General features: G+C 45.2%; 3 protein-coding genes across 7 annotated transcripts in view; 1 reads left to right on the top strand and 2 right to left on the bottom strand.

Moving 5' to 3' along the window:
• LOC124471292 (NACHT, LRR and PYD domains-containing protein 12-like) overlaps positions 1 to 27,474 on the top strand; it is a 1,476,309-nt gene that overhangs the window by 502,485 nt on the left and 946,350 nt on the right. The gene's annotated exons all lie outside the window — the stretch shown is intronic.
• Positions 1 to 27,474, bottom strand: part of LOC124471300 (NACHT, LRR and PYD domains-containing protein 12-like) — a 479,590-nt gene that overhangs the window by 63,558 nt on the left and 388,558 nt on the right. The gene's annotated exons all lie outside the window — the stretch shown is intronic.
• Positions 6,572 to 27,474, bottom strand: part of LOC124471296 (NACHT, LRR and PYD domains-containing protein 12-like) — a 143,086-nt gene continuing 122,183 nt past the window's right edge. For 3 of the 5 annotated variants that reach the window (XM_047025743.1, XM_047025744.1, XM_047025745.1), the window contains 4 exons: positions 25,622 to 25,795; positions 12,471 to 12,644; positions 7,818 to 7,873; positions 6,572 to 7,291 (listed from right to left, as the gene is read on the bottom strand). In XM_047025743.1, coding sequence (XP_046881699.1) covers positions 6,753 to 7,291; positions 7,818 to 7,873; positions 12,471 to 12,644; positions 25,622 to 25,795 — 943 coding nt within the window. In that variant the 3' untranslated portion in view covers positions 6,572 to 6,752. The remainder of the gene's footprint in view (positions 7,292 to 7,817; positions 7,874 to 12,470; positions 12,645 to 25,621; positions 25,796 to 27,474) is intronic. The other 2 variants (XM_047025747.1, XM_047025746.1) reach the window with 1 other exon arrangement.

The following is a 27,474-nucleotide window of genomic DNA, read 5'->3' on the forward strand; positions in this document are numbered from 1 at the left end:
TCATAAATGTGGTGTTTACAGTGTATGCATGCATGTGTGTGTGTGTGTGTCCAAGTGTGTGTGTGTCCATGTGTGTGTCTAGGTTCACCAACAAACACACAGCAGGTGTTCTGTCGTCATGTATAAAACATCTTTATTTCTCCCTCCCTCCCTCCCTCCCTCCTGCTCTGAGAGCCCAGTCATATTACCGGTAATAAATGTGGTGTTTACAGTGTATGCATGCATGTGTGTGTGTGTCCATGTGTATGTGTGTGTTTCCATATGTGTGTGTGTGTGTGTCCATGTGTGTGTCTAGGGTCACTGGGTCACCAACAAACACACAGCAGGTGTTCTGTCGTCCTGTATAAAACATCTTTATTTCTCCCTCCCTCCCTCCCTCCCTCCCTCCCTCCCTCCCTCCCTGCTCTGAGACTCCAGTCATATTACTGGTCATAAATGTGGTGTTTACAGTGTATGGATGCATGTGTGTGTGTGTGTGTGTCCATGTGTGTGTCTAGGGTCACTGGGTCACCAACAAACACACAGCAGGTGTTCTGTCATTCTGCATCAAACATCTTTATTTCTACCTCTCTCCCTCCCTCCCTCCTGCTCTGAGAGCCCAGTCATATTACTGGTCATAAATGTGGTGTTTACAGTGTATGCATGCATGTGTGTGTGTGTCCAAGTGTGTGTGTGTCCATGTGTGTGTCTAGGTTCACCAACAAACACACAGCAGGTGTTCTGTCGTCATGCATAAAACATCTTTATTTCTCCCTCCCTCCCTCCTGCTCTGAGAGCCCAGTCATATTACCGGTCATAAATTTGGTGTTTACAGTGTATGCATGCATGTGTGTGTGTGTCCATGTGTATGTGTGTGTTTCCATGTGTGTGTGTGTGTGTGTGTCCATGTGTGTGTCTAGGGTCACTGGGTCACCAACAAACACACAGCAGGTGTTCTGTCGTCCTGTATAAAACATCTTTATTTCTCCCTCCCTCCCTCCCTCCCTCCCTCCCTCCCTCCCTGCTCTGAGACTCCAGTCATATTACTGGTCATAAATGTGGTGTTTACAGTGTATGGATGCATGTGTGTGTGTGTGTGTGTGTCCATTTGTGTGTCTAGGGTCACTGGGTCACCAACAAACACACAGCAGGTGTTCTGTCATCCTGTAAAAAACATCTTTATTTCTCCCTCCCTCCCTCCCTCCCTCCCTCCCTCCCTCCCGCTCTGAGAGCCCAGTCATATTACTGGTCATAAATGTGGTGTTTACAGTGTATGCATGCATGTGTGTGTGTGTGTGTGTCCATGTGTGTGTCTAGGGTCACTGGGTCACCAACAAACACACAGCAGGTGCTCTGTCATTCTGCATCAAACATCTTTATTTCTACCTACCTCCCTCCCTCCCTCCTGCTCTGAGAGCCCAGTCATATTACCGGTCATAAATGTGGTGTTTACAGTGTATGCATGCATGCGTGTGTGTGTCCAAGTGTGTGTGTGTCCATGTGTGTGTCTAGGTTCACCAACAAACACACAGCAGGTGTTCTGTCGTCATGTATAAAACATCTTTATTTCTCCCTCCCTCCCTCCCTCCCTCCTGCTCTGAGAGCCCAGTCATATTACCGGTCATAAATGTGGTGTTTACAGTGTGTGCATGCATGTGTGTGTGTGTCCATGTGTATGTGTGTGTTTCCATGTGTGTGTGTGTGTGTGTGTCCATGTGTGTGTGTGTGTCCATGTGTGTGTCTAGGGTCACTGGGTCACCAACAAACACACAGCAGGTGTTCTGTCGTCCTGTATAAAACATCTTTATTTCTCCCTCCCTCCCTCCCTCCCTCCCTCCCTCCCTCCCTCCCTCCCTCCCTCCCTCCCTCCCTGCTCTGAGACTCCAGTCATATTACTGGTCATAAATGTGGTGTTTACAGTGTATGGATGCATGTGTGTGTGTGTGTGTGTGTCCATTTGTGTGTCTAGGGTCACTGGGTCACCAACAAACACACAGCAGGTGTTCTGTCATCCTGTAAAAAACATCTTTATTTCTCCCTCCCTCCCTCCCTCCCTCCCTCCCGCTCTGAGAGCCCAGTCATATTACTGGTCATAAATGTGGTGTTTACAGTGTATGCATGCATGTGTGTGTGTGTGTGTGTCCATGTGTGTGTCTAGGGTCACTGGGTCACCAACAAACACACAGCAGGTGCTCTGTCATTCTGCATCAAACATCTTTATTTCTACCTACCTCCCTCCCTCCCTCCTGCTCTGAGAGCCCAGTCATATTACCGGTCATAAATGTGGTGTTTACAGTGTATGCATGCATGCGTGTGTGTGTCCAAGTGTGTGTGTGTCCATGTGTGTGTCTAGGTTCACCAACAAACACACAGCAGGTGTTCTGTCGTCATGTATAAAACATCTTTATTTCTCCCTCCCTCCCTCCCTCCCTCCTGCTCTGAGAGCCCAGTCATATTACCGGTCATAAATGTGGTGTTTACAGTGTGTGCATGCATGTGTGTGTGTGTCCATGTGTATGTGTGTGTTTCCATGTGTGTGTGTGTGTGTGTGTCCATGTGTGTCTAGGGTCACTGGGTCACCAACAAACACACAGCAGGTGTTCTGTCATCCTGTAAAAAACATCTTTATTTCTCCCTCCCTCCCTCCCTCCCTCCCGCTCTGAGAGCCCATTCATATTACTGGTCATAAATGTGGTGTTTACAGTGTATGCATGCATGTGTGTGTGTGTGTGTGTCCAAGTGTGTGTGTGTCCATGTGTGTGTCTAGGTTCACCAACAAACACACAGCAGGTGTTCTGTCATTCTGCATCAAACATCTTTATTTCTACCTCCCTCCCTCCCTCCCTCCTGCTCTGAGAGCCCAGTCATATTACTGGTCATAAATGTGGTGTTTACAGTGTATGCATGCATGTGTGTGTGTGTCCATGTGTATGTGTGTGTTTCCATGTGTGTGTGTGTGCGTGTCCATGTGTGTGTCTAGGGTCAATGGGTCACCAACAAACACACAGCAGGTGTTCTGTCGTCCTGTATAAAACATCTTTATTTCTCCCTCCCTCCCTCCCTCCCTCCTGCTCTGAGAGCCCAGTCATATTACCGGTCATAAATGTGGTGTTTACAGTTTATGCATGCATGTGTGTGTGTGTCCAAGTGTGTGTGTGTCCATGTGTGTGTCTAGGTTCACCAACAAACACACAGCAGGTGTTCTGTCGTCATGTATAAAACATCTTTATTTCTCCCTCCCTCCCTCCTGCTCTGAGAGCCCAGTCATATTACCGGTCATAAATTTGGTGTTTACAGTGTATGCATGCATGTGTGTGTGTGTCCATGTGTATGTGTGTGTTTCCATGTGTGTGTGTGTGTGTCCATGTGTGTGTCTAGGGTCACTGGGTCACCAACAAACACACAGCAGGTGTTCTGTCGTCCTGTATAAAACATCTTTATTTCTCCCTCCCTCCCTCCCTCCCTGCTCTGAGACTCCAGTCATATTACTGGTCATAAATGTGGTGTTTACAGTGTATGGATGCATGTGTGTGTGTGTCCATGTGTGTGTCTAGGGTCACTGGGTCACCAACAAACACACAGCAGGTGTTCTGTCATCCTGTAAAAAACATCTTTATTTCTCCCTCCCTCCCTCCCTCCCTCCCTCCCGCTCTGAGAGCCCAGTCATATTACTGGTCATAAATGTGGTGTTTACAGTGTATGCATGCATGTGTGTGTGTGTGTGTGTCCATGTGTGTGTCTAGGGTCACTGGGTCACCAACAAACACACAGCAGGTGCTCTGTCATTCTGCATCAAACATCTTTATTTCTACCTACCTCCCTCCCTCCCTCCTGCTCTGAGAGCCCAGTCATATTACTGGTCATAAATGTGGTGTTTACAGTGTATGCATGCATGTGTGTGTGTGTGTGTGTCCATGTGTGTGTCTAGGGTCACTGGGTCACCAACAAACACACAGCAGGTGCTCTGTCATTCTGCATCAAACATCTTTATTTCTACCTACCTCCCTCCCTCCCTCCTGCTCTGAGAGCCCAGTCATATTACCGGTCATAAATGTGGTGTTTACAGTGTATGCATGCATGTGTGTGTGTGTGTGTATGTGTGTGTTTCCATGTGTGTGTGTGTGTGTGTGTCCATGTGTGTCTAGGGTCACTGGGTCACCAACAAACACACAGCAGGTGTTCTGTCATCCTGTAAAAAACATCTTTATTTCTCCCTCCCTCCCTCCCTCCCTCCCGCTCTGAGAGCCCAGTCATATTACTGGTCATAAATGTGGTGTTTACAGTGTATGCATGCATGTGTGTGTGTGTGTGTGTCCAAGTGTGTGTGTGTCCATGTGTGTGTCTAGGTTCACCAACAAACACACAGCAGGTGTTCTGTCATTCTGCATCAAACATCTTTATTTCTACCTCCCTCCCTCCCTCCCTCCTGCTCTGAGAGCCCAGTCATATTACTGGTCATAAATGTGGTGTTTACAGTGTATGCATGCATGTGTGTGTGTGTGTGTCCAAGTGTGTGTGTGTCCATGTGTGTGTCTAGGTTCACCAACAAACACACAGCAGGTGTTCTGTCGTCATGTATAAAACATCCTATTTCTCCCTCCCTCCCTCCCTCCTGCTCTGAGAGCCCAGTCATATTACCGGTAATAAATGTGGTGTTTACAGTGTATGCATGCATGTGTGTGTGTGTCCATGTGTATGTGTGTGTTTCCATGTGTGTGTGTGTGTGTCCATGTGTGTGTCTAGGGTCACTGGGTCACCAACAAATACACAGCAGGTGTTCTGTCGTCCTGTATAAAACATCTTTATTTCTCCCTCCCTCCCTCCCTCCCTCCCTCCCTGCTCTGAGACTCCAGTCATATTACTGGTCATAAATGTGGTGTTTACAGTGTATGGATGCATGTGTGTGTGTGTGTGTGTGTCCATGTGTGTGTCTAGGGTCACTGGGTCACCAACAAACACACAGCAGGTGTTCTGTCATCCTGTAAAAAACATCTTTATTTCTCCCTCCCTCCCTCCCTCCCGCTCTGAGAGCCCAGTCATATTACCGGTAATAAATGTGGTGTTTACAGTGTATGCATGCATGTGTGTGTGTGTCCATGTGTATGTGTGTGTTTCCATGTGTGTGTGTGTGCGTGTCCATGTGTGTGTCTAGGGTCAATGGGTCACCAACAAACACACAGCAGGTGTTCTGTCGTCCTGTATAAAACATCTTTATTTCTCCCTCCCTCCCTCCCTCCCTCCTGCTCTGAGAGCCCAGTCATATTACCGGTCATAAATGTGGTGTTTACAGTGTATGCATGCATGTGTGTGTGTGTCCAAGTGTGTGTGTGTCCATGTGTGTGTCTAGGTTCACCAACAAACACACAGCAGGTGTTCTGTCGTCATGTATAAAACATCTTTATTTCTCCCTCCCTCCCTCCCTCCCTCCCTCCTGCTCTGAGAGCCCAGTCATATTACCGGTCATAAATGTGGTGTTTACAGTGTATAAATGCATGTGTGTGTGTGTGTCCATGTGTATGTGTGTGTTTCCATGTGTGTGTGTGTGTGTGTGTCCATGTGTGTGTCTAGGGTCACTGGGTCACCAACAAACACACAGCAGGTGTTCTGTCATTCTGCATCAAACATCTTTATTTCTACCTCCCTCCCTCCCTCCTGCTCTGAGAGCCCAGTCATATTACTGGTCATAAATGTGGTGTTTACAGTGTATGCATGCATGTGTGTGTGTGTCCAAGTGTGTGTGTGTCCATGTGTGTGTCTAGGGTCACCAACAAACACACAGCAGGTGTTCTGTCGTCATGTATAAAACATCTTTATTTCTCCCTCCCTCCCTCCCTCCCTCCTGCTCTGAGAGCCCAGTCATATTACCGGTCATAAATGTGGTGTTTACAGTGTATGCATGCATGTGTGTGTGTGTCCATGTGTATGTGTGTGTTTCCATGTGTGTGTGTGTGCGTGTCCATGTGTGTGTCTAGGGTCACTGGGTCACCAACAAACACACAGCAGGTGTTCTGTCGTCCTGTATAAAACATCTTTATTTCTCCTTCCCTCCCTCCCTCCCTCCCTCCCTCCCTCCCTCCCTCCCTCCCTCCCTCCCTCCCTCCTGCTCTGAGAGCCCAGTCATTCTACTGGTCATAAATGTGGTGTTTACAGTGTATGCATGCATGCATGTGTGTGTGTGTGTCCATGTGTGTGTGTGTGTGTGTCTAGGTCCACTGGGTCACCAACAAACACACAGCTTGTCTTCTAACATCCTGTATAAAACATCTTTATTTCTCCTTATTTAGTCAGTAAGACACTATTTAGTTCATCACATTCAGTGGGACTGAGATCAAAGACAGGATTGTTGTTTGTCAACAATTAACACGTTAAGGAGAAGCATCACATGTGATTTTGAACATTACAACAGACTATTTTCCGATAAAAACTAGATGACAAACGCTATAATATGGCTTCAAAATGTACAATTAGGAGGCTAACAAGTAACACTAGCAGGTAGTAGCATTGCTACCAGTATTAGGGTTGCTAGGTAACGGAAGCTAACTAAAGCTAGCTAGCTTCCGTTTTGGAAAAAGAACTCACTCTGGTGAGTTGGTAATATTTAGAAATATTAATAATATTTAATATTAGTAATATTTACATCTAAAAGGTTCAAACAGAACAAACATTCTACACACACCAATATTTACAAACACTCTGGGATATCAATTCCAACTGTGTACAGTTCAATCTTCACTGCCATCTATGTGAGCACAGTGTGTGAGAGTGTGTGTGGGCTATTCTACCTGACACAGGGACACTGAGGAGTCAGAGTTATAAACCCAGAACCCAGGATAGAGGGGCTCAGTGAATGTGCTGTGGAATGTGTGCAGGTGGGTCAGTGTGTCAGAGGAGACTGTGTAGAAGGACAGAGTGCCGGCCGGCCAGTCCAGATACACTCCTACTCTGTGGGAGCTGGAGGGGGGGGCAGGTATGTCAGTGCTCTTCTTATTGTGCCAGGCAGAGTAACTGTTATCACCACACTCCAGACTCCAGGACTTGTTATTGTATCCAAGCCAACAGTCAACACCCTCTCCTCTCCTGCTGATTCCTTTATATGTCACTGCTATATCAACCCCTCCTCCACTCCTCTCTGCCTCCCAGTAACAGCGCCCAGACAGACCCTCTCTACACAGCACCTGTGGACAGTCCTCAAATCTCTCTGGGTGATCAGGATACGGCTGCTTCTCTCTCCTCCTTGTCACCTTTCTGTTCTCCTCAGACAGAGAGAGGCGTCTGCATGCTGTGTTTGGGTCCAGTGTGAGCTCACAGGCATCTGATGGGGGAGACCAAGACACAATATATTACTGATCAGCATCATTCACATTAGAATGTCTCCCTCTTCCTGCCCTCCCCCTTTCATTCTCTCTCTCTCTCTCTACCCTTCCTCTCTCTCTCTCTCTCTCTTTTTCTGTTCCTACCTCTCTACCCTGCTCTCTGTCCCTCCCTCCATTCCTCTCTCTCTCTCTCCCTCCACATCACTCTCTCCATCATCCCTCATCTCCTTCCTGATACGCCCCCATCACTCCATCTTTCTAAGGAGGAGGGGAAGATGGGAGGACAGCAGAGGGGAGCAGAGGGAGGAGAGGAAGAGGGGGGGAGAGGGAGGAGACATAGCACACACAGACGTAAACAGTATTGAATTAATTGAATTTATTAATTGTGTTAAATGACTGCTTCTAAAAGTAGTGTTTACATTGTTTGTTGGTGTGTGTGTCTATTTCTGACAGTGTCCAAGTCACTAATGGTTTTGTCCCTTGTATGACCTTGTGTACTAGAACCAAGTAGCAGTCAATACTCACATCTCCAGGCCTTCACAAGGCCAGGTTTGATCCAGCACTCTCCACCATGATCCACACTGCAGGGATAAGCAGAGGAATGATGAAAATACACTTCACCTGTTGATAAGTGACTTAGCAACTGACTTTCTAAGTAAACATGTTGTTTCTCTCTTATCATCAGAGGTGTATTCCAGAAAGCAGGTTTTACTAACTCTGAGCCTAACCCTGAACTCTGACTTGATGAACCCTTGATGAGATGGGAAGCTCAGAGTTATCGCTTCCAGAGCCTAAAACGACGACCAGAAGGGAGCAAATCAAACTCTCCGAAAAGTGGGTGATGACACATTTTAAACTGCCCTGATCACCCACGTTCCGGAGAGTTTGATTTGCTCCCTTCTGGTCGTTGTTTTAGGCTACCTAGGTTAAGAACTGGTCGTGCCAGAGATTCTTTCATTCCTGTGGCTATTAGAAACCTAAATTCACTTGGCCGACATCATGATGTTTTTTAAAATTATCGATTTATTTCCTGCCAATGGCCATTACTGTCCCAATTGGACCCTGTCATGGGGTTTGGGTGAAGGATTGTTGTTTGTCCCCTCCCCCCCCTCCCCCCCCCCCCCCTCCCGCTCTGAGAGGTCAGTCCTCCCCTCCCTCCCTCCCCTCCCTCCCGCTCTAAGAGGTCAGTCCTCCCCTCCCCCCCCTCCCGCTCTGAGAGGTTAGTCCTCCCCCCCCTCCCCTCCCTCCCTCCCGCTCTGAGAGGTCAGTCCTCCCCTCCCTCCCTCCCCCCCTCCCCCCCCTCCCGCTCTGAGAGGTCAGTCCTCCCCTCCCTCCCCCCCTCCCCTCCCTCCCGCTCTGAGAGGTCAGTCCTCCCCCCCCCCCTCCCCTCCCTCCCGTTCTGAGAGGTCAGTCCTCCCCCCCCCCCTCCCCCCCCCTCCCGCTCTGAGAGGTTAGTCCTCCCCCCCCTCCCCTCCCTCCTTCCCGCTCTGAGAGGTCGGTCCTCCCCCCCCCCCCCCTCCCCTTCCTCCCTCCCGCTCTGAGAGGTCAGTCCTCCCCTCCCCTCCCCATCTCCCCTCCTCCCCTCCCGCTCTGAGAGGTCAGTCCTCCCCTCACCCCCTCCCCTCCCTCCCTCCCGCTCTGAGAGGTCAGTCCTCCCCCCGCCTCCCTCCCTCCCGCTCTGAGAGGTCAGTTCTCCCCTCCCCCCCTCCCTCCCTCCCGCTCTGAGAGGTCAGTCCTCCCCCCCCCTCCCCTCCCCCCCCCCCCCTCCCGCTCTGAGAGGTCAGTCCTCCCCCCCGTCCCCTCCCCTCCCTCCCGCTCTGAGAGGTCAGTCGTCCCCTCCCCCCCCCCCCCCCCTCCCGCTCTGAGAGGTCAGTCCTCCCCCTCCCCCCCCCCCCCCCCTCCCGCTCTGAGAGGTCAGTCCTCCCCTCCCCCCCCCTCCCTCCCGCTCTGAGAGGTCAGTCCTCCCCTCCCCCCCCTCCCTCCCTCCCTCCCTCTCTGAGAGGTCAGTCCTCCCCTCCCCCCCCGCTCTGAGAGGTGACATGAAAACTTCACTTTAGGAGGTTATTTAACATTAATATGAGTTCCCCTAGCCTGCCTTTGGTCCCCTAGTGGCTAGAATTTTCGATAGGTGTAAACCAAGCCCTGGATGTTCTTCTCCCCTTTGAGAAAATGAAGGCTCAAACGCTCTGTTTCAGACATTTCAGCCACCACTGTTTCCTTAACTTGAGCCAATACAAAGTTGGCCTTGCTGACCGTCTGAAATTAAATTCTGGATCAGTACTCTTTGGTCCAGCTACAAACCTCGGACAAGTAAATCAACTAACGCTATATCATTTTGTTGCTTACCATATGGTTACCTAGCTTGCTACCCTTAGAATCTGGCTGTAACATTAGCTCTGCAGCCATCAGCTGAGGTACTGTCGCTAATGTAAAGGTAGATAGCATTAAGTATGTGTGTGAATACACATTCTGTAACGCAGTGTTGTACGCTTCGTTGTTATGTGGATAACGTTCTGCTGTTGGTGTTATGGCGCGAGATATCCGCCTTTCCCCACATTGAAATCACTGAGTGTGCAGCTCTGCAAACCAGGGTTATCAGATGAGAATGGGCACATTCGAGACATCTTACTGCAACGGGTCTACGAGCCATTGCGATACATCCACTGTAAACATTAGCGCATGGTGCCGCCTCTCCTCCTCATTTAGCATTCAAAGCTACAGACACAGAAACAGCGCGTTCTGAGGAAAGCTCATTATGGGACTAGGCTACTCGTAGTGGCTATAATTCTGCACCAAGGCTGACTTTCGGGTAAGAGACTTCAGATACAGTATTAGGGGACCACTAAGGCCTATATAAAAGCATCCAAATACAGCATTTCATGTGACCTCTAATCGAAGGTTTCCCTTCGTGCTTTTGGTGAGAAGTCTTAGGAGCTAGCTACTTACCCTGCGTCATGGAGCCGACCAGTTAAATGATTTAGCATTAGCGTTGCTACCAGCATATGCAGAAATTATTTGTTTGTTGTTGTTGATTTTGTGAAGGTGTGAATAATTTTGGATTCATATTTAATATGATAACGTTCTGTGTAACAAATGATCATATTATATATAACGAAATATTATATTATTAACGTAGGAATAATTTTGAACCCCTCCGTTCTGACATGAAACAACGTCAACCTCCCCCCCCCCCCCCGCCCCAAATAGATTTCTAATCTGTGGGAAACACTGTCTGTGTTGTGTAATGGTGTTGGCATTTGGCATTCTAATCTGGAAATAGAAATTGTCTGGCGTGCAGGCGAGTATGAAGACATTTTTAGAAAGCAGAAAAACAACTATAACAGCAAAAGGGGCAATGTTCATTCAGTACATTTCAATGCAGTATATTAATTTGACATTTAACCACACGTCTTACTAGCCTGGCTCTGACCTCCTACGTACTTCCGCTCAATTTTCATTTTGCTTCTGTACTCCGTCTGGGCTTTTCGTATATTAGTCGATGTCTCAAGTCAACCTTTTACCGTCCAATCAGAGAACAGAGGGAGTGGCTGAGAACGATGACGTTGATGTCGTGTTGATGCCTAGTTTGAGTTGTAGTTCAGTAATGGCGGCGGAGAAAGATACGAGCGAAGCCATTCGGTCCGTTGTGGCAACGCTGCCGAATATCCAGAAGTTAAAGCCGGAGCAAGAACAATCTTTGCTCCCCACGGGGTTCGTTTGATTTTCCAGCTCGCTCTGTTAGTGGTTGTTAGAAAAGATGTAACTGTTATCCTGTTTAAGAATGATTCTGTTTACAGTATTTCGTGTGTGCAAAGAGAGGCCTAACCCCAAATGTGAACTCTGGGTAACACTAGGCTTACGTAAACAAGGGGACCTGGGCTTCACCACTATCTTACTGGAGGCCATTAAAGAGTTAATCATATGGTCAGGATTGCAGGGGTCAGAGAGCGCACACACGCACACACTCAAACACGCACGCACACACGCACGCCAGGTCTATGCAAGGGAGCCAATGAAGAAGAGCAATGGGACATTTGCATGCCTTTGTCTTAGCCAATGACTGTAAAGAGCGGGGCTGCTTAAATAGCTCCCTAGCACAACATGCTAGCAGATAAACTTGTAGCACACTGGCGTGTGATGTTTTTGTCTCCTTGTGGGCCGGCCACAAGCAAAAAAGCTTACTTAACTTGTTCACCGACTGACTGTGCAATGCTTGATAGATTAATATTTCTGACAGTGGTGAAGGAGTTGGCCAAGGCGAACGCTAGCGATTGGTTATGGCAGATCCAGAGTGGCTCTGGGCAGATCCAATAGTTCTAAACTTCAACAGAGTACCCGCCTTCAAGGAAGTTAACGCTTGTCAATGGAACGAGCCCAGACTCTCTGTACAAATGAACTGTACAAGAGTCGGGTTAGGACCAGGCTAACGTCTTACTACAGGTGAAGAAGAAGTAGAACAATCCTATGTGCACAAAACAACTGTCCAATTCTTCTCCTTTTTAATGACTGGGCATTACGAGAAGGAGGGTCCATCAACCTCCACAGCACAGATTAACAGTGAGATGTTCAGTAAATGCCAGGTTAGCTCTGCATGGAAAACTGTAGAATTTCATGTCATCCGTATGTGTTATATGGCTTCAACGACAATCTTCTCTCTCTCACTACAACAGACCCGTCTGTGAATAGCCCCTCTCTCTGTGCACGTGTAACCGGTGTGAACTGGTGAAACTCACTCCTCAATTATGTAACAGCTCACCGGCGTCAACGAATAGCTAGCTTTTCTTTGGCGTAGTTGGTAGTGGTCGCGCTTGCTGATTCCATTTATTTTTCTTGTTGAAGTCCCCAGCTACATTCACTTCAAACCGACACTAGGACCTAGGTTTGAGCTGAGCTACATTTGACAACGTCTGCTTTTAGTGACCCCTCTTTCTGGAGCTAAAAACCCAGAGTTTCCCTCATCTCAGGGTTTAAAAACTCAGTTTTCACTAAACCCGCCTTCTGGAAATACAATTATGATTGTGGCTACAATCATAGTTGAACCATATTGTAGATTGTAGAGTAAACATGCAGTTTTTAATTGTATCATTATGAAATGCAAGGCCTATTAACGTAGTTTGATATGTTCAGTGTTAAGCGACATTACATAAAGAGGTATATAAAAAACAAACATCTCCTTACTTGAGTATCTCCAGTCTGCAGTGTGGATCCTCCAGTCCAGCAGAGAGCAGCTTCAATCCTTTTTCTCCTGGATGATTGTAGCTCAGGTCCAGTTCCCTCAGGTGGAAGGGGTTGGACCTCAGAGCTGAGGCCAGAGAAGCACAGCCTTCCTCTGTGACCAGACAGCCTGACAGCCTGTAGAAAAAGGATCAATATAGTGACAGAATCCATCTGGGCCTCCAGAGTGAGTCAGCACAGAGGGGTTCATTTGGCAGGTGCTGTCATAGCTGCACCTCCCCTCATTAGACAGAGTGACCCACATAATCCCACTCATTCAAGACGGGTTCAAGTAGACAAGGTCATTGCGGGTGCACCCACTCAACAATACAAGTTTACCTTTTTGACCTTGTTATAAGTACAGACAATAAATCTATATATTTGTACAACATGGCTTTTGTATTGGGAATGTTGGGATGATAATACAAAATTGAGGATAAAGAACAAGCAAGTTTGCTCAACAATTCAATCAATTAGCCAATTCCCTGGCCTGAATATGTCCACTATTTGAAACAGTTATCATATTCCAAAGGAAGACATCTTAGTGCATCAAAACCAGCCAAGATAAATTAGAGTAGGCTATAGGGAAGGGAATTATGCGGCAGATAATATATTCCAAAAGAAAAATTCCCTCATTAAAAACAATACATCATGACAGTTTGCATGATTTGAAATGGTCACTTATTATCACACTGGCATTTAATTATCACGGCAAACAATTACACTGCACTGAACTGTAAGTAAAGTAAAAATAACAAAACCTGTTATGATCACTCAAATCATTCACATCTTCTATGCTAAACCTAGCAGTCACGTGAAAGTGAATGAGGTGAACGAATCCTTTCTGTTTCCTCTACTGAGCCAATGAAACAGTCCCGATGTGCTGCCATGAAAAGATGAACGAATCCAGTGTTTCCCACACATAGACTAATTTGTGGCGGTGCGCCACAGAATCAACACCGGCCGCCACACATTGCGTTTCGTTTTTTTTTTTTTTTACTTTCTATTTAGGTTAAAACATGCAGCGTATTCGTTCAGCTGCATTTCCTTTCCCCTGCTCTCCCTCCGTCTCTCTGTTACTGATGCGTCTTTCCCACATATGCACACAGTCACAACATCAGCACACGTTAGCAACAATGCATACAGTACATATGCCGTTCTAGTAAGACCGACAGCTATATCAGCGAGCCTTCAGCATTAGTGCCGTAGCTAAAAGTCGAGGAAAGTTGCGGCTACTTTTCGCTAGGTACCTTACTCACATTTACATTTAGTACTCGAAGTTTCCCCTTCGTTCTTTTGGTGAGAAGTCTCAAGAGCTAGCTACTTACTCGGCGTCATGGAGCCGACCAGTTAAATAGTTGTTTAGCACTAGCGTTGCTACATGCATAATGCAGAAATTATATGTTAGTTGTTGTTCATTTGTGAAGGTGTGAATCATTTTGGATTAATATTTAATGTAAAAATTATTAACAAATTAACTGTGTAACGAATTATTAACGAAGGAATAATTACGACCCCCCCCCCCCCCCCGTCTGACAACCCCCACCACTCCCCGCCACAATTAGATTTCTAATCTGTGGGAAACACTGGAATCACTCACTGAGACTACTCGTTACTCCTGAGTCATTCTAACAGGGTTCATACACATTTTGACCAACGGATTTCCATGACTTTTCCATGCCTTTTCCATGACTTTAAACCAAATTTCCATGACCAAACTTTTTGTGAAATCTTGGTGTATACGTTAAAACGTTGTATTACACCGCTGTTCGTAATACTGTAGAATGCTCCATTCACCTAAATGGGGCTTCCCAACGTTCTTCGGTGAACAATTTTTTTACATTTGAACTTTGCTATGCATATTTGACCGCTGTCAATGGAAGTGGCCTTTTTGCCTCAGATTCACATCTTTTGTAGCACTCCGCAAGCAGTCCGGTAACTTTTCAACCCCAGCGTACTCCGTTGCTTAGCGACGTCAGCTGATTTGAAGCCTAAAGAATGTTCAACGTCTATGAAGTTCAACGTCAAACTATTTTTCTGCTGATCAACACTACGAACGGTAACAAATAAATTGTAAAAAGACACTGTGTTAAGTTGTTTTTTTTTGGCAAGTTGCCGTGTAATAAGCGGCATAATGTATAGAACGCCGGTCATAGTCGGGAAAATAAGCCCCTTCAGCCCACATTACCTCCGCAGTTAGGACTTCATTTTTTGTCACAGCATCGGTTATCGACCCCTGCTGCTAGTAGGCGTAGCAGTGGACCTCGCTGTGGTGAGAAAGCCGGTGATGGGTGCTGCTGTAGCTTTGCTAACAGCACCCATCACCAGGCTGCTGCGCTCTGATGTTTGCTACCTTTGGAATGGCTAGTTAATGCCGCCTCTCCCATGTTTGAAATGTCGAATGATTTTCCACCACACAACCGACATTTTGCTCGTCCCGGGTCTTTGTCTGTTTAATGTATCTTTCCATTTGTAGCCAAGCATCGTTAAAGCTACACTTTCCTGGCATTTTGAATTATCCCTCGCGCTTCTCTGAGTTACTGTTGCTATGGCCATCTAACTTTTCAGTTAGTATGAGAGCGTATGCCTGCTTATATTTTGAACGTATTTCTTTTAAACGCATGTGAATTATTTAAAACTCAGCGTAAATGAACAACATGAAAATATGATTATAACAACTTTCCATGACTTTTCCAAAACTTTTGGGATTACATTTTTTTCAAGCACTTTTCCAGGCCTGGAAATAACCATTTAAAAATTCCATGACTTTTCCAGGTTTTCCATGACCGTACGAACCCTGTTCTAAATTTGTTCAGTATGAAGGAATTGTTCACAAACGACACATCACTACTGGCCTCTTGGTTGACGTGACCATACCACTTTACAATTAATAGACGTACACAAAATAAATAAAAATGGCCATTCCTCTATATACTGAGGTAGTGACCAAATCATCTAATAAGTCTCCCTGTGTGAGTTCATATTTAAACTGTAGTTAAGTTGTAGTTCTCCTTTAGCTTTCCAGCAGAATAGACAGCATCTATCTTCCACTTTCATAACTGTAGGAGCCATTTGTGTTTCTTATTGGCTTGTCATATTATTTTGGTTAGATAGAACTGTCAGTATATTTTGGACACTGGATGGCAGTCATTGAAGGCACAGGGTTCTATATTTATGGACACAGGTGACAGGAAGGGGGCACAGGTAGAGGGAAGGCACACAGTTCTCACCAGACCAGAGAACAGACCACCAAGGACATTGGGAAACCTGGTATGTCAATCTACATTTTATAACTATGCATAATAATGTGGCGACCCTGTACTTCAGGAAGTGGGAACAAGTCAGGACATTATTGGTAGAGTACGGGGGTTTACCTTTAAGTTCCGGGGTGACTACAGGTGATATAAGGGGAAGTTTGGGTGGGTTCGGGGCTCATAAGTTGTGGCTGTTGTGGTGAAACTGTGTCTTACTACTATTAGCAACCGTTGTACTCTACTGTGTTAGCTGTTGTTAACGTGTTCTATTTAGTAAAGAGGGTTAGTTCAGCGTGGGCAGTAGCCTAAATAACTGCCTGTTTATCGAGACAATAAAAGTCTGAACTGATAAATAGCACGTCTAGTCTCTGGTTTATAACCACCCGTGTCGGGACGCTACAATAATAACAACTAAACGGCAAATAAGGACTGGAAAATCTGACACATTGTGTCAGCGTAAGATCACTCCTAAACTACCTGTGTAAAATGGCAACGATATAAACGTATTGGAAAACTAGAAAAATTAAGTGAGAACTCGCCCTTTTAATGAAACTTGAGCTTCTAACGGAAAAAGTGTTTTTGTATTCCACAAAACCTGGCCGGTATCCCCAATCAAGGGACATTGTCGTCACCTGCGCTGGTATGATTGACGGAGATCGAAACTCTGAAGTTCAACGCGCAGGGAGAGTGTGTACTGGCAGCATCAAGCACGCTTTATGGCGTTCTATACATTATCCCGCTTATTACACGGCTACTTGACAAAAACAAATAACTTAACACAGTGTGTCTTTTTACATTTTATTTGTTACCATTCGTAGGCTTGTGTTGATCAGCAGAGAAATAGTTCGCCAAAGACGTTGAACTTCATAGATGTTGAACATTCTTTAGGCTTCAAATCAGCTGACGTCGCTAAGCAACGGAGTACGCTGGGGTTGAAAAGTTACCGGACTACTTGCGGAGTGCTACGAAAGACGTGAATCCAAGGCAAAAAGGCCACTTCCCTTGACAGCGGTCAAATATGCATAGCAACGGTCAAATATGAAAAAAATGTTCACTGTTGAACGTTGGGAAGCCCCATTCAAGTGAATGGAGCATTCTACAGCGTTAAGAACAGCCGTGTAATAAGGTTATCTAATGACCTAACATCATTAAATACATACTGTTAAGCATTCTTCAAATAAATTTAGCTTTCTACAGCGTTAATGGGCAATACACGGGCAATGCGCATGTATTGAGTGGGCAACGCGCCGTTTACTGAGTGTACCGGTCTGACAGTATAACTCCCGGGCCACTTTTTTTCCCCAGTCCGCCCCTGCTCCCGTCCCCATACTGTACCCTGCCTCAGTCAACTAGCTAGCTAACATGTAATTTTACATATAAAACGGTGAAATATCAGCCTACCTGGCAAACTTCACTGAGTTGGACTCCAACTGAAGAATATCCCACCTCAGTTGCTCTTTATTACAGTACTAGTATTAGCTAGCCTCAAAATGTCCTGGTTTATACACCGCAAATATCCTGTGGTTATCCTGAGGTAAACTTCTTCTAAATAATAGTCAAAAACCTGTGAACTTCTTTTGTTCTGGACTAGCAAGTCCTTTTTTGTTGACTTAAACTTTCAGATGTTAGACTTTTCTTATGTTTGAATTTTTTGAGCAGATATAGCCTTACATCGCAGGCTCAGACGCTGTTCTTTCTAGAAACACGGCTAACTGATCAGAGAGAGATCACATGACTTAGCATGCCAAGAAACACGTCATTCTATTGGACAATATTGTCATGGTAAAATAACAGCAAGTTCTTCTGAAAAATGTAAGGTGAATTAAATGGAAGTGAAATTAACCAAATGTATGCCAAAAAGCATAGCTACTCAATAAATGTATGTATTTTAAAATAACAGAATGCTTATCAGTATTTATTTAATTCTGTTTGGTCATTAGATAATTATATTCTGCTCCAAAAGAGCAACATAACTACCTGTTGGCTCTGCCTCTGAGAGAAGAGGTACTGCTATATTCAGATGCTGTTCATGGATAACGGTTAATCATATAACCCCATCATGCCTATGTCTTTCTGTATTTCAACATTTTATATTCTTGCTAAATATATTTACATTTAGTCATTTAGCGGACACTGTTATCCAGAGCGACTTACAGTAAGTACAGGGACATTCCCCCTGAGGCAAGTAGGATGAAGTGACTTGCCCAAGGACACGTCATTTTGCACAGTCGGGAATCGAACCGGCAACCTTCTAATTAATAGCCCAACTCCCTAACCGCTCAGCCATCTGACCTACACTGCTCAAAACAATTAAAAGGAACACTTTGAAAACACATCAGAACTCAATGTGAAAATGTTTGATGTTGGATATCTATACTGATGTAAGACACTGTAATGTCTTAGGAACAAAAGGATACCACATGTTTTGATGGAAATACGTTTTAACCTAAAGAGGGCTTCATTTTACAGACGCTCCCAAAATCAAAATGGAAAAAAAGATTTTGCAGGCTGGTCCATTTTGACAAAATGTCTGCAACTCAAAATGCTTCTCAACATCTTGTGTGTCCCCACGTGCTTGTATGCATGCTTGACAACGTCGCGGAATGCTCCTAATGAGACGACAGATGGTGTCTTGTGGGATGTCCTCCCAGACCCGTCGAAGGGCATCAGTGAGCTCCTGTAAAGTCTGAGGAGCAACCTGGGGCGTCTGATGGACCTAAACATGATGTCCCAGAGGTGTTCTATCAGGTTTAGGTCAGGTGATCGTGAGGGCCATTCCAATGTATCGATTCCTTCATCCTCCAGGTACTGCCTGCATACTCTTGCCACATCAGGCTGGGCATTGTCGTGCATCAGGAGGAACTCAGGACCTACTGAACCAGTGTAGGGTCTGACCATGGGTTCAAGGATTTCATCCCGATACCTAATGGCAGTCAGACTGCCGTTCTCTAGCCTGTAGAGGCCTGTGCGTCCCTCCATGGATATGCCTCCCCAGACCATCACTGACCCACCACCAAACCGGTCATGCTGAATGAAGTTGCAGGCAGTACCGTGTTCTCCTTGGCTTCTCCAGACCCTTTCACGTCTATCACAGGTGCTCAGGGTGAACCTGCTCTCATCTGTGAAAAGCACACAGGGCGCCAGTGGCGGACATGCCAGTTCTGGTGTTCTAGAGCAAAAGCCAATGGAGCTCCACGGTGCTGGGCAGTGAGCACAGGGCACACTACATTTACATTTATTCATTTAGCAGACCCTTTTATCCAAAGCGACTTCCAAGAGAGAGCTTTACAAAGTACAGGACGTTGTGCCCTGAGGCCACCCTCATGAAGTCTGTTTCTGATGGTTTGGGCAGAGACATTCACACCAGTGGCTTGCTGGAGGTCATTCTGTAGGGCTCGGGCAGTGCTCAACCCAGGGCCGGCCCACGCTTTTTTTGGGCCATAAGCAGAATTGATTTGGGGGCCCCTCTGAATTTGTATAATTACTATTAACATAATATATATCATTTTTTTATTAAGCTGTAGTTTCATGTGCTCTTGGGGGCCCTCTGGTGGCCATGGGGGCCCTAAGCAGCCGCTTAGTTTGCTTATGCCTTGGGCCGGCTCTGGCTCAACCTGTTCCTCCTTGCACAAAGCAGCAGTTATCGATCCTGCTGATTGGTTGAGGACCTTCTACGGCCCTGTCCAGCTCTCCTAGAGTAACTGCCTGTCTCCTGGAATCTCCTCCATGTTCTGGAGATTGTGCTGGGAGACACATCAAATCTCCTTGCAACGGCACGTGTGAATGTGCCATCCTAGGGTTGCCTCCCGTCCCTTAAAATACGTAATCGTCCGGTATTTGAGAATGAAAGAGTGCGTCCCGTTTTGAATCAATACAAATTGCTGATTGGGTAATACTCGCTGCCATCGTTGGTTTGATCGGTTTGTTTCAGGATCACGGCCAATCAGAGTCAGAGGAGGGCGGGTCTCTTGGCGGTGAGTCGATTTGAAAGAGGCAGCTCCAGATACCCCCCCCCCACGTAATAAGAAGTACACTTATTAAAGGAAGTAGGCTAGACATGCTCCAATACTGCACACTACTACTTCTGGTCCACTGCTGTTATCAAGTTCATGATGTTCATGGAAGATCCTTTGCAAGTCTCCTGCACTATATATATTTTTTCCAATACACTCTTTTGAGTATCAAAGTATTTTTTAATTTAATGGTAATTAAATTAAACAAATGTAATATGTTTTACAATTCACAAGTTCCTCCAAAAGCCTATTTTTTTGTGGTCTCACTGTCAAACATTGTTGGCCTATGTTTATTATCATCATAGCTGTGTATTCAGCTATGACGATATGACCACTTGAGTTGTGATATAGAGAGAGACTGAGTGCATCTGTTCACACTGATTTTAATAGCAGATATCTTTTTATAATGTCCATGTATCAATCTTAATATTTTTATAAAACATGTTTTACGTTGTGATTTACCACCACAGGCACGTCATCGGTCTTCGTGGCCCCGAGGGGTGTGGCCCCCGCTGCGGCAGGCGTCCCTTATTTTTCTGTATTGAAGGTGGCAACCCTATACCATCCTGGAGGAGTTGGACAATCTGTGCAACTTCTGTAGGGTTAAGAAATCTTCTCATGCTGCCAGTAGTGATAATGACTCTAGTTAAAGCCAACTTATCTTATCTTAATCCTCTTCGTCCCTAATGGGACATAAGGCTTCAACGACCTGCCTCCATCTAGACCTGTCTTGGATGCTGTGCATCCAAGCTGTGCCCCAGGTTAGGTTCATCTCCTTCAGCTCCGCTGTCACCTTTGGCCGCCAGGTGTTCTTGGGCAGCCTTGCTTCCTTTTCCCAGGTGGAGTCCATCGTAGGGCGATCTTTGGGATGCGGTCTTGGTCCATCTTGAGAATGTGTCCGAGCGGCGTTTGATCTCTAGCACCACACTGTTGCACTTAGTCTTCTTATATAAATGTGCATTGGACATTTTCTCAGACCAGAAGATTCGGCAGAGTTTCCTGAGGCATCCATTGGAAGGCTTTGACGTTTTTCATGTCGTAAGATGTTACTCAAGGATCACATTGACTTACTTAGAGACTTTTTTTTTTTAGTTAATCTTATATTTTTATTTTACTGTTGCTTGTTTTTTCTACAGGTATACTTGCACTTACAGATTCATGTTGTTTAAATTGTAACTTGCTAACTACATGCTCTTATGGTTTTTCCCTTTGGCACTTATTTTTTGGTTGTTCACAATGTGTGCTTGTTTTGGCTACCCGCAATGCTTTGGGGCTATCTTGTTGTTATTATCAGTGACCTATGCACTTTGTAAAGCTCTCTCTTGGAAGTCGCTTTGGATAAAAGCGTGTGCTAAATGAATAAATGTAAATGTTACTCGCCAGCACTCTGAGCCATACAACAACACAGATTTCACGTTACTGTTGTAGAGCTAAAGCCAACACTAGTGGAAAACCAGTCAAAGAGATCAAGAGGGAGAAACTTGAAATGGCCTCCACATGCAAAACCAGTCCTGTTTTGGGGTCGGCTCATTGTTGCCCCTGTAGTGCACCTGTTGTTTATTCCATCAACACAAATGCAGCGGAAACTGATTAACTACCCCCTCTGCTACTTAACTGACCAAATCATTATTTGACATTATTTTAACAATCATTAAGTGCAATTTAATTCATGCCATACCCTGATAAAAAAACTGCTCCTTTAATTATTTTGAGCAGTGTAGTTTTAAGTTGTGACATTCTCGTCTGCATTCTGTTGTCTTTTTGTTTTAATCTTATTTTACATGTAGCAAAACCAACCTCAAGGAATATAATGGCCAATATTATTTTTAGTGATCTATAAAAATGAACAATAAAAGTATGTTTAACTTCCTAAAGAGCAGCGTTGCCCCTGACACTTAAGGCTGAAATATACTTCACGCTAAGTGCGTGTACACATGCTGAATGGCTGCAGCACGTATCCTGCGTTCGTTTGGTGCCCACTTTGTGCACGTCTCCCTGGCCCTTAAATGTACGCATACGCAAGGTGCAATACAGACAGAAATCATTGGCCAGTATACTATCCCTGCATCTCAGATGGAATGCTACCATCAACCTACCCAGACGCTCCCATGTCACCCCGCTCTTCATCTCCCTCCACTGGCTACCCATCACGGCCCGCATCAGATTCAAGACCCTGGTACTGACCTTCCGAGTGGTGAACGGGACTACACCTGCCTACATCCAGTCTCTCCTCCAGCCTTACACCCCCACCCGCCACCTACGGTCTTCTTCTGACAACCGTCTGGTGGCCCCACCTCTCAAGAGCGCCTGCTCCCAACCCAAGCTCTTCTCCTGTCTGGCCTCCCAATGGAGGAATCATCTCCCAACTTCCATCAGAGACACTGACTGTTTCCCCACCTTCAAGAAAAGGCTAAAGGCACACTTATTCCGGGAGTACACCAGCACTTCAGAAAGATTTGTTGGATCAGATGTTGGCTTATTTCCTCCAGGAACACAATGACAACTATTGAGGGACTTGTTGGTCACTTGTTGGTTGAACTTGCTGTGAACTATATTATTGTTGCTTGCTTTCCACTATGTACACTCAAGCACTTTAGAGGATTATTTTGATTAATTGAACATGCTCTTCTGGATTGACCCCTCGGCACTTATTTCCTTTTTCACAGTGTATGCTTCATGTTTTGGCTGTTTTAGCCAGTAACATAGTAGTATTATACACCAAGCACACTTTTTACTATTCCTAATCCAAAACCCTTCATGCAGTGGAAGACGCATCAACCACAGGGACTGACGTGGAAATTGACACCATACTGTTGAAATGATGAAGGTAGACATGATTATAGATTTATCTGATTGAAAATTCAACCTTTTTTTACCCCTTTTAGTATTATTTTATATCACTGGAAACCATATGTTAAGCTGTTGACTTATTATAGTTGGGCTTAGTATTATTACCACTAAACGATAGAAGCTATTGAGCCTGAGTGTGAGATCTGGGTGACAGAGGCTGAGGAGTGAGGGAGAAGGCCACCTGGAGGCAGGCATCGTCCTTCGCAGGCAGAGGCCTGAGCTACAAGTCAAGATGCACTGTTTTACCCCACACCTAGAGTCGTATCTGTGGCCGCCTGCACAAGGTCAGCACTAGCCCTAAGCAGTGCGTTAAGCTGGGAACACAAGTCTCTGACTCCTGGTCTATCAGCACCGGATATCCTCAGGGCTGCATCCTTTCCCCTCTGCTCTTCTCCCTGTACACCAACAGTTGCACCTCCAGTCATCCGTCTGTCAAACTCCTGAAGTTTGCGGACGACACCACCCTCATTGGGCTCATCTCTGGTGGAGACGAGTCTGATTATAGGTGGGAAGCAGACAACCTGGTGACCTGGTGCAGCCGGAACAACCTAGAGCTCAATGCTCTCAAGACAGTGGAGATGGTTGTGGACTTCAGAAAGAATACAGCCCCACTCACCCCCATCACCCTGTGTGACTCCCCAGTCAACCCTGTGGAGTCCTTCCGCTTCCTGGGCACCATCCTCTGCCAGGACCTCAAGTGGGAACTGAACATCTGCTCCCTCACCAAGAAAGCTCAACAGAGGATGTACTTCCTGTGGCAGCTGAAGAAATTCAACCTGCCAAAGACAATGATGGTGCACTTCTACACAGCCATCATTGAGTCCATCCTCACCTCCTCCATCACCATCTGGTACCCTGCTGTCACTGCCAAGGTTAAGGGCAGACTGCAGCGTATCTTCTGCATTTTTAACTGGTGATTCTGCACTTGGCAGTTAGGATTTATGAGAAATATTCCTCAGGTTGCTTTGTCGAGTCCATAGTCCTAAGCACAGCTTTTTCTTCCTTGACGCTACCTAACATGCATCTTCGGCTCATATCTTACTGCAAGGTTTTTGTAATATCATACATAATTTTGGTATTTGTCTTTATATTTCGAATCTATTTTTACGGCCCATCCAACCACCTCATGTTGACTTACCACAGATTTGACCACTGCCCTGTATCCATAACGAAGCCAAATGATTGGTTAGACTGATCGTACTGGATTGAAGTCTTTGATGTGCAGGGAGCCAATGTCTGAAGGGCCCTGGGACAGCTGTGTGTCTGTCTTGTGATTGTGGGACGGACCAATGACTCTTGAGAACGATGTATTATAAAATGGTGTGTTGTCTGAAGTTCTGTGGGGTTCAGTGTGCATCAGCTGGGAAGTGCTGATGTTACCGGATTAACCGGTTTTGTCCAGGAAACTAGATAGAGCTGTCTAGCGAATGGTCTTTGTCAGCGTAACTATAGGGAGTGCAAGGAGTGCAGCTGCACTAGGGCCCGTGGCGAAAGGGGGCCCGTCCTCGATCTCACCGTAAAAGTGAGACAACCTGACCGGGCCCCTTAAGGCAATCTGACCGGGCCCCTTGCACCGCTGTAATACCGCAAATTGAGGATCACATATGATCCAGTGTTATCAATTCGCAAACATTTCTCAATTATGGTGTCAGTTATTCAGAATTATGAGCTATCACCTGCCCAATAAACATTTTAAAAACAGTCAGTGTTAACAACAGCAAATAATTAATTTTTCCTCATTTGCCTTTTGCTGAATAAAACAAATGTCGTTTTTATTAAGTAATATTGCCCTCGAAAAATAGCAAGGATGTCTGGGTAATATTGTTGTCAAAGATTCCCGCCCACCCACACACGATTGTTCCCATCCAGTTGTTGGAATACCACAGACAGTTGTTGTTGGGATACTACAGTTGTGTTGCATTAGCGTTTTGAAGCGAATTAGGCTACCCCATGCCATGCCCTTTAACATAAAAGTGGCTCCAGAAAGCGGCAGGAACGAAAAGAGCAAGATGTAAGGGTGGCAAAGCTGTCAAAACTATCCTCATTTGGATTGTGGCAAAGCGTGTTGAAGAGGACGCTACATCTGACCCCCAGCCCGGCAACAGCAATGAGTGTGAAACTCAGCCACCAGGGTAGGCTAATAATTACATAACGTTTACTGTCTGGTATATGCAGTTGACATGGCTATTAAAAGTCATAAAAATGCATATATAGGCCTAGGCTACCAGGCAGCGGCCAGGTTAGATTTGGTAAACTATGTGCAGGATGTAGTCGGAAAATAGCTAAAGCTAGATAGACTAAATGTAAACTAGCATATCTAACGAACATAAAATTAAATATTCACCATCGAAGTGACTGTTTTTTTTTTACTAGTACCCAGATAGCACACATGACAGATCGAAACGTCATTCATAACGTCGGATAAGCCTCGGTAAATGATCAGATTTTCTTCTCATCTCTGTGCTCTATTTCAAACGTCGCAGATACGTCGGCTCATGACTGACTGTTCCATTATGCTCATTCCGTGTTGTAGCAAGCATAATCTAGAGCCAGAGACTCGCGAGTCAGAGCCGTTCACTTTTAAAAAACCGTAATCTATCTTCACATAGAAGGAGCAGTCGTTACCCTTAATTGTACATCATGAGTAGCCTAAATTTCCTTGCCCATCGCTAAACTGAAAACTCAATAATTTCGCCTGACGATAGGTCGGTAAGGGGCCCGTTGGTGAGATCTGCACTCGGGCCCGCCAAGTCCTTGTTACGCCGCTGGTCTTTGTGTACTGTGTTACTGTGTTAAACTCTTAAGAATTTATCAATATAATGCTAGACATTTCTTTTGTCAAAAGAACAATATCTCTCCCACAAAAATGCTCATGGTTGTATCTCATTCCTGACATGCAGTTTCAATGTAACTAATAAGCAACCACATGATCAAAATCAAACATGCAATTGTGATTGAATGTGTAACTATTACTTGTCCCTTGAACATGATTACAGACCTCAGTGTCTCCAGTTTGCAGAGTGGATTCCCCAGTCCAGCAGAGAGCAGCTTCATGCCTGAATCCCTCAGGTCACTGTTGCTTAGATCCAGATCTCTCAGAAGGGAGGGGTTTGATTTCAGAGCTGAACCCAGAGAAGCACAGCCTTCTTCTGTGATCTGACAGCCTGACAACCTGTAGAAGGTAATCATGATATGGATTACAAACACTACTATCTTCTAGAGGTAGAAATAAAGAATATCAGTCTAATCATTTCCCATGGGTGTTGTGGTGATGTAGCAGTGGAATGTTGTTCCCCTAGATTACACACTGGATTGTACATGAGGACCAGGTCAAGTGGGTCAAATGGAGAGGGGGAGGTTGATTACTTGATGTCAAGGTCAAAAATTCAATGTGTTTTTGTTTTTTAAGTACATTACAGACATAAATCAAATTGTTGGTGTACAGACCTTTGAACACATATATGTTATGTATTTGTAAAATGTATGTTTGTCAAAAATGTATGCGCGTTTTGGTTTGACCCATCGCCCGTTATCTGTGTTCTCGCAGTTAGATTGTTCTTTTCGACTTGACCTCCAGCGAGCGAGGTACGTTGTCTTCGGGTCTGAAAATTGTTAGAGAACTGTGGTGAAATGTCGGGTTCATGTTTTGTAACCAAGTCAATGTTGTAAAATGTATAGTAATGTTTAATTATTAGTGTAAATATTAGAGCTCGCTAACTAGCGTGCCTGTTGTGACTTGTTGGGACGGTGGTTGATGAGGTTCCCATGTCCTCACTCAGGTGGCCGAGAGCAGCAGCGGGGTACATGGAAGAGCTAATTGTACTAGAAAATATGTGTCCGGTATGACTGGGCACTGAGCGCTCTGTTTGGTAATGTACTGTACAGAATAAAGAATGTGTATTAATCCGGCATCTTGACTATTCACGCAGTGTCTTCAAAACTTCCTCGACACTTCCTTGAGAGATTAGGTTGGTTTAGGGCAGTTCTATGGGCGTGTGTGAAGCCCTCTGCAACATTGCTTGTAGAAAGGGCTATACAAGTCATATTTTATTAGAATAATAACAATGAGACGGTAGTCAGTAACCAATGTGAAACATTAAGCTGCCTGAGAAGATGATTTCACTGAGCTGGATTGAACCTTTGGAATATTCCAGAAAACGATCCTGTCTATTGTATACTGAGACATCATGTGGTCATCCTGAGGTACTTCTATTATGTATTATGATTATAAGAAGGATTACAAACACTAATACCCTCTGGATGTAGAAATGAATAATATGAATTTTCCTCTCAAACACCAAGAAGTTTTGATCAATCAGAGGACTGTCTGTCCAGGTTTGCTGACTTTCCTTTTATCTCAAATGGAATTGTACCAAACTATAGTGTCTGAAATTGTATATGCAGTGCACCTTTTTCTTTACTATTTAAAAAAGTGGAGAAGGACCAAACGGAGGGAGGAACAGAAGGGTGAAATCGTCCTTCTCTACTTTTTTAAAAAGGGAAGAAAAAGGTGCAGTGGTCTCGTAATTCTTTCCAGAGCTATAGTAGTACAATGCACCAAGAAAGTAATACATATTACATCCAATTGCAGGTCTGTCAGTATACTGTCTGTCTACAATTATATAATGAAGTAGTATGTCTTAAATATATTCCTGTCCCACCCTGGTCTGTTTCACCCATCTCATGTTTGTCTCCACTCCCTCCAGGTGTCTCCCATCTTCCTTCCTAACCTCATTTATCCCTGTGTTTTCTGTTTGCGGTCAGTTCTTCTTGTTTGTCAAGCCTACAGTAACAGCATGTTTTTCTCTACCTCCTTTTGTCTTTTCTGCCTCTTAGTTCCCCTGGTCCTTA

This window comes from Hypomesus transpacificus, chromosome 9 (genome assembly GCF_021917145.1).
Source record: "Hypomesus transpacificus isolate Combined female chromosome 9, fHypTra1, whole genome shotgun sequence".
NCBI classification, from domain to species: Eukaryota; Metazoa; Chordata; class Actinopteri; order Osmeriformes; family Osmeridae; genus Hypomesus; species Hypomesus transpacificus.